The sequence below is a fragment of the Lissotriton vulgaris genome, chromosome 8 (genome assembly GCF_964263255.1).
Source record: "Lissotriton vulgaris chromosome 8, aLisVul1.2, whole genome shotgun sequence".
Classification (NCBI taxonomy): domain Eukaryota; kingdom Metazoa; phylum Chordata; class Amphibia; order Caudata; family Salamandridae; genus Lissotriton; species Lissotriton vulgaris.
In genome coordinates this window covers 11,808,469-11,815,088 of record NC_141696.1, presented here as the reverse complement: position 1 = coordinate 11,815,088, position 6,620 = coordinate 11,808,469, and the positions used below count along the sequence as shown (strand labels likewise).

Genomic DNA, 6,620 nt, shown 5'->3' with positions numbered 1-6,620 from the left:
GGTGATGGATCAAGCCCTGATCTTTGGACTGGGTAAGAGTGGTCTGTTTAACTCAGACACTCTGTTCATCACCACCCCCTTTTTGTAAATCGTTTTTGGCCACTATAGGTGTGGCAGGGTATACTCAGACATGAGTCCCTTTCTCACTGCTCCATCAGGATTCAAGCAAGCCGGGCCGAAGAAGGCTGAAATGCCAGAAACCGGTCCCTGGTAGCTTGTCTCCTTTCTGGTGAAGAATTGGCTTGGTAGTTTAGTCTGCCCTGTTCCCATGATGCACTGGGCCAGGGACAGACTGATTTGCATATAGCCAGGTTCTGAGCTGGGATGGGGCAGTGAGATAAATAACGGTAATGGATCAAGCCCTGATCTTTGGACTGGGTAAGAGTGGTCTGTTTAACTCAGACACTCTGTTCATCACCACCCCCTTTTTTGTAAATCGTTTTTGGCCACTATAGGTGTGGCAGGGTATACTCAGACATGAGTCCCTTTCTCACTGCTCCATCAGGATTCAAGCAAGCCGGGCCGAAGAAGGCTGAAATGCCAGAAACCGGTCCCCGGTAGCTTGTCTCCTTTCTGGTGAAGAATTGGCTTGGTAGTTTAGTCTGCCCTGTTCCCATGATGCACTGGGCCAGGGACAGACTGATTTGCATATAGCCAGGTTCTGAGCTGGGATGGGGCAGTGAGATAAATAACGGTGATGGATCAAGCCCTGATCTTTGGACTGGGTAAGAGTGGTCTGTTTAACTCAGACACTCTGTTCATCACCACCCCCTTTTTGTAAATCGTTTTTGGCCACTATGGGTGTGGCAGGGTATACTCAGACATGAGTCCCTTTCTCACTGCTCCATCAGGATTCAAGCAAGCCGGGCCGAAGAAGGCTGAAATGCCAGAAACCGGTCCCCGGTAGCTTGTCTCCTTTCTGGTGAAGAATTGGCTTGGTAGTTTAGTCTGCCCTGTTCCCATGATGCACTGGGCCAGGGACAGACTGATTTGCATATAGCCAGGTTCTGAGCTGGGATGGGGCAGTGAGATAAATAACGGTGATGGATCAAGCCCTGATCTTTGGACTGGGTAAGAGTGGTCTGTTTAACTCAGACACTCTGTTCATCACCACCCCCTTTTTGTAAATCGTTTTTGGCCACTATAGGTGTGGCAGGGTATACTCAGACATGAGTCCCTTTCTCACTGCTCCATCAGGATTCAAGCAAGCCGGGCCGAAGAAGGCTGAAATGCCAGAAACCGGTCCCCGGTAGCTTGTCTCCTTTCTGGTGAAGAATTGGCTTGGTAGTTTAGTCTGCCCTGTTCCCATGATGCACTGGGCCAGGGACAGACTGATTTGCATATAGCCAGGTTCTGAGCTGGGATGGGGCAGTGAGATAAATAACGGTGATGGATCAAGCCCTGATCTTTGGACTGGGTAAGAGTGGTCTGTTTAACTCAGACACTCTGTTCATCACCACCCCCTTTTTGTAAATCGTTTTTGGCCACTATAGGTGTGGCAGGGTATACTCAGACATGAGTCCCTTTCTCACTGCTCCATCAGGATTCAAGCAAGCCGGGCCGAAGAAGGCTGAAATGCCAGAAACCGGTCCCCGGTAGCTTGTCTCCTTTCTGGTGAAGAATTGTCTTGGTAGTTTAGTCTGCCCTGTTCCCATGATGCACTGGGCCAGGGACAGACTGATTTGCATATAGCCAGGTTCTGAGCTGGGATGGGGCAGTGAGATAAATAACGGTGATGGATCAAGCCCTGATCTTTGGACTGGGTAAGAGTGGTCTGTTTAACTCAGACACTCTGTTCATCACCACCCCCTTTTTGTAAATCGTTTTTGGCCACTATAGGTGTGGCAGGGTATACTCAGACATGAGTCCCTTTCTCACTGCTCCATCAGGATTCAAGCAAGCCGGGCCGAAGAAGGCTGAAATGCCAGAAACCGGTCCCCGGTAGCTTGTCTCCTTTCTGGTGAAGAATTGGCTTGGTAGTTTAGTCTGCCCTGTTCCCATGAAGCACTGGGCCAGGGACAGACTGATTTGCATATAGCCAGGTTCTGAGCTGGGATGGGGCAGTGAGATAAATAACGGTGATGGATCAAGCCCTGATCTTTGGACTGGGTAAGAGTGGTCTGTTTAACTCAGACACTCTGTTCATCACCACCCCCTTTTTGTAAATCGTTTTTGGCCACTATAGGTGTGGCAGGGTATACTCAGACATGAGTCCCTTTCTCACTGCTCCATCAGGATTCAAGCAAGCCGGGCCGAAGAAGGCTGAAATGCCAGAAACCGGTCCCCGGTAGCTTGTCTCCTTTCTGGTGAAGGATTGGCTTGGTAGTTTAGTCTGCCCTGTTCCCATGATGCACTGGGCCAGGGACAGACTGATTTGCATATAGCCAGGTTCTGAGCTGGGATGGGGCAGTGAGATAAATAACGGTGATGGATCAAGCCCTGATCTTTGGACTGGGTAAGAGTGGTCTGTTTAACTCAGACACTCTGTTCATCACCACCCCCTTTTTGTAAATCATGAAGCGAACAGTTGCCTGCTCGCTGACTATGTGAGGGCAAGAAACAAAATGGATGCCGTATCTAAAATGGAACCCGAGGGTTCAGATGTAGAAACACGTAAATTAGGCGAACCCCGTCAAGTAGTGCAGCGAAAACGCGTACACTTACCGAACTCGCCATTTACGGTTCATAGATACCAAACTCGTCCATATTCGGCGATGCCCAAAACGTCGTAACGATTCTCACGCAACCTCAGACGCTCCTTTTGCTCTCATGTAGGCAAGCACTAGTCGAAATCATAATCGATCTCGATATTCATCAGATCATTCAGATGTTGCTGAAACATTATTCTATCCATCAATGCCTCTTTGGTAACAGATGGCCTTCTTATACACGTTGTAGCACAAAGGCCACATAAGGCAGGACCACACTGTACACAAAGACAACACGTGAACAGAAACGCCACAACAACCCCTATAATCATCAGAATCTTCCAACCCCAAGTCGACATCAGGCCCCAAAACCATCCTAGAAGCGTCCAATTTCCCTCGTCCACGTGTATGGACTCCGAGATTTTATGCAACTTTGAGAAGGCTTGATAAACCGTTGGAGCATTATCAGGTATGAATATGCAGCAGCTCGAATGGATGACCTTACACACACCACCTCTATCTGCTAGAACAACGTCTAGAACCATACGGTTCTGTAACGTCATAAGCCTGTCCGCCTGAAGCTCAGCTGTCAAATTACCAAGGGCACTTGCAGTTATGTTAGCTGTTGACTCTACTACACGAGTTAACTGTCTCAGATTCCTGCTATTGACCATAGGGCCCCAAAAAGGTAGGAAACCCTTAAAGAAGTCTCCTGCTTCTTGACCGGCAGTACCTTCTTTGCTAATAACACCTCTCACAACTCTAGTTCTGTGATAATCTGAGGCAACAGTGAAGGTCGGGGGCAAGAGATTTGCAATATAGCAGGTACCCGAGAAGTCATGAGGTAACCACGTATATGCTCGATCATAACATACAAAATAGGTACCCTTGGCAGTTAGGAAGACAGGGGAAGAGAGCATCGGTAAGACATACGTCTCAGTACAAGCACTCTTCCCAAACTGAGCTCTCGGATTTCGACCAAGACCTTTCAGGCAGAAGTGACCAAGGTGAGGTACAATCCATATCGGTGATGAGCTTTTAAGCTGTCTATCACCCACTGATACACTATACTCAGTCTCACTTAGTTCTTTATATGCTCGCACCTCCTCCTCTGGGATAAACGATGCGTCAAAAATATCTCTATCTAAATCAGCAATAGATATCGCCAGAGACTTGTGGTACGGGCCAGGACCGAAGTTTGCTGAGCGTGGTTCTCGATGGGGGTAGGAATCTAGTGCACTACGGAACATAATTTGGAATGCTCGAGCTGACCCTTGGGAACTATAAGGAAGGACCAAATACGGAATACCCTTATCCATGGTATGTGGCATTAACCCGCACACCCAACAATTGGTAGTGTTTACCACTAACTGATGTTGATGCAAGAGTTGAATAAAGGAATTGTTTCTAAATTCCGCACGTCTGACTTGTTCGTGTTGAGGCAGAAGATGAAAGGAATGTGGAGAAACAGTAGAAACGAGATTTAGATCATGAGAAGGAGGAGTAGGTATAGTAGAAGGCAGCAATAATTGAAAACCAAAATACACTCCCCCCACCAGTAGCATAGATACAGTCAGGAACAACATGAAAACCTGTAATAAAGAACATTTTGTACGAAACACTGTATATAATGCAGATCTTTGCGCCAAGATTTTCTCTCTTTTCGACAGCTTAGAAAATTCCATCCTCTAACGACCGTCCGCGACGTTCTTGACGCACTTCGTTCTGAGTAGCGATTATCAATTCCCAGGAGTTCCCAGAAATTGACAAAAGAAACCGACCTAGTGTCGATAACTGCTAAACAGAAGAAAGTACCCGCACGGCCCTACGGCCAACCCAGATGATAGGTTTTAAATAAATTGAACATTCAATTTACAATGAGGTTCTTGGCTGCACGAAAAAGGAAAAAGGTACACAATATAAAATGTCCACAATGTTCAGGGCAAATGTAAAATCCAAAAATAAAAAAAAATCTTTTATTAGTCTTTTGTGCATGAACGAAGAAAGTATCGGCTGCTTCCGGGTCGAGTCTGATCTTCAAACAGTGGATTGGATGGCAAATGAGTGTTCGATTGTTCAGGCAATTGTTCAGCACTTGAATTCTCCAAGGTTGTTGGAAAGGAAATTGTTTGAGAGGAATCAACAGGGGTGTCAGATAAAACCAAAGGGTCTCCTATGAGCTGAGCTTCGCTGAATGGGACAAATCGTTGTGGAGCGTCAGTTTCAGACGAAGAAAAACCTTTACGTATCCAGGTGTCCGCCGGCAGAGGAAGTGGAACCTTCTTGGTGTGGTTGGCATGCACCCAGTGCTTCCGTCATTCCAGCCGAACCGCCGTCCTCGTTGATAGTAGCACCTGGAAGGGTCCCACAAACCTCGGCTCAAGGTTTCGTTTTCGTCCGAAATTACGGGTCAAAACCCAGTCCCCTGGTTGGAGCCGATGACCAGGACCCTCTGTTTGTGACGGCAGAGCCTCAAAGACCTGTTGATGAATCAAACTCAATTTAGCAGTCAGATCATGAAGATAATCAATCAACATTGGATATTCAAGTCTATCAACTTCTTTAGGCCTCGGGACTCCCCAAATGTTAGCAGGACGGCCGAACACAATCTCATATGGGCTAAGCCCTACTCGAGAGTGTACAGTAGCCCTGGTCGATAGGAGAGCTAGAGGCAAAGCGTCAGGCCATGATAAACCAGTTGTTGCCTGAATTTTAGCAAGTTTTAGTTTCAGGGTGCCATTGTATCCTTCCACCAAGCCCGCTGACTGAGGATGATTAGCACTATGAAATTTCTGTACTATACCTAAACCTCGACACACACTCTTCATCACACTTCCCACAAACTCACTTCCGTTGTCCGACCATACAATCCGAGTCATTCCATACCCAGGGAAGTACTCTTTGAGCAGAATTTTTGCTGTGGACAGGGCAGTATTATCCTTAAGGGGGTAAGCCTCAATCCATCTGGAGAACGCACATACTACAACCAAAACATACTTCAAATTGTTGCATCTCTCCATGTGGATGAAGTCCAACTGGATAACTTCGAAAGGACATGTAGGAGGGGCAAAATGACCAGGTGGAGTGGGGGTACCCTTACCAGGGTTATACATCAAACATACCATACAATTCTTTACCACTCTCTCTGCACACTTAGTAATACCATCATTCTTCCATACAGGAGACAACAACTTGCATATGCCTTTTGCGCTTATATGTGCTGTACCATGAGCCATTGTAACAACAGCAAGCACATATGCATCCGGTAACATCCATCTCTGTTTCTCTGACAAATCAACCCAACATCCATTCTCATCCAACCTCCCCGTGCTCTCTTTCCACTTTGTCTTTTCCGTCTCAGTGGCCTCATTCTGTATTCCCTTCACACTCTCAACTGTGTCTTCACACATACTAGTCTCCGTTGGCCATCTCACTGAACTCGTAACATACATTCGATTTGTCAGATCTTTAGCTGTCTCCTTAGCAATCTCATCTGCAAACGCATTACCATGACCAACATCATCCGTCACTTTCCGATGCGCACTACATTTGATTATTGCCACCTGCTTAGGCAATGTAAGTGCATCTAGAAGGTCATTCACGAGCTGTCCATGCTGAATCTTCGTGCCATGCGACGTAAAGAATCCTCTTTCTCTCCACAATCGCCCAAAACTATGTGCCACACCAAAAGCATACTGGCTATCTGTAAACACATTCACCTGTTTTCCTCTAGACAACACACACGCTCTCGTCAAGGCGATCAACTCAGCAGCCTGAGCCGAATTCTGACTCAATCTTGCAGTTTCTACAACCGTACTTAATGTCACTACAGCATACGCAGTCGTCACATCACCATTCGGCAATTTAAAACACGAACCATCAACATACAAAGTACCATCAGGGTCTACCAATGGAGGATCTTTCAGGTCAATACGACCTTTAGTTTCCTCCTCAGTTCTCAGATAACAGTCA

General features: G+C 46.7%; 1 protein-coding gene across 1 annotated transcript; it reads right to left on the bottom strand.

The window, feature by feature from the left end:
- Window positions 1-2,782: 2,782 nt before the first annotated feature.
- Window positions 2,783-4,333, bottom strand: LOC147693221 (endogenous retrovirus group PABLB member 1 Env polyprotein-like). The gene has a single exon (XM_086933200.1). The coding sequence runs from the start codon at window positions 4,331-4,333 to the stop codon at window positions 2,783-2,785; it is 1,551 nt and encodes a 516-aa protein (XP_086789326.1).
- Between the last annotated feature and the right edge of the window lie 2,287 nt (window positions 4,334-6,620).

Coding starts and splice junctions, on each gene's coding strand:
- LOC147693221 (XM_086933200.1), bottom strand. CDS start 4,333: ATGGAATTTTCTAAGCTGTCGAAAAGAGAGAAAATCTTGGCGCAAAGA.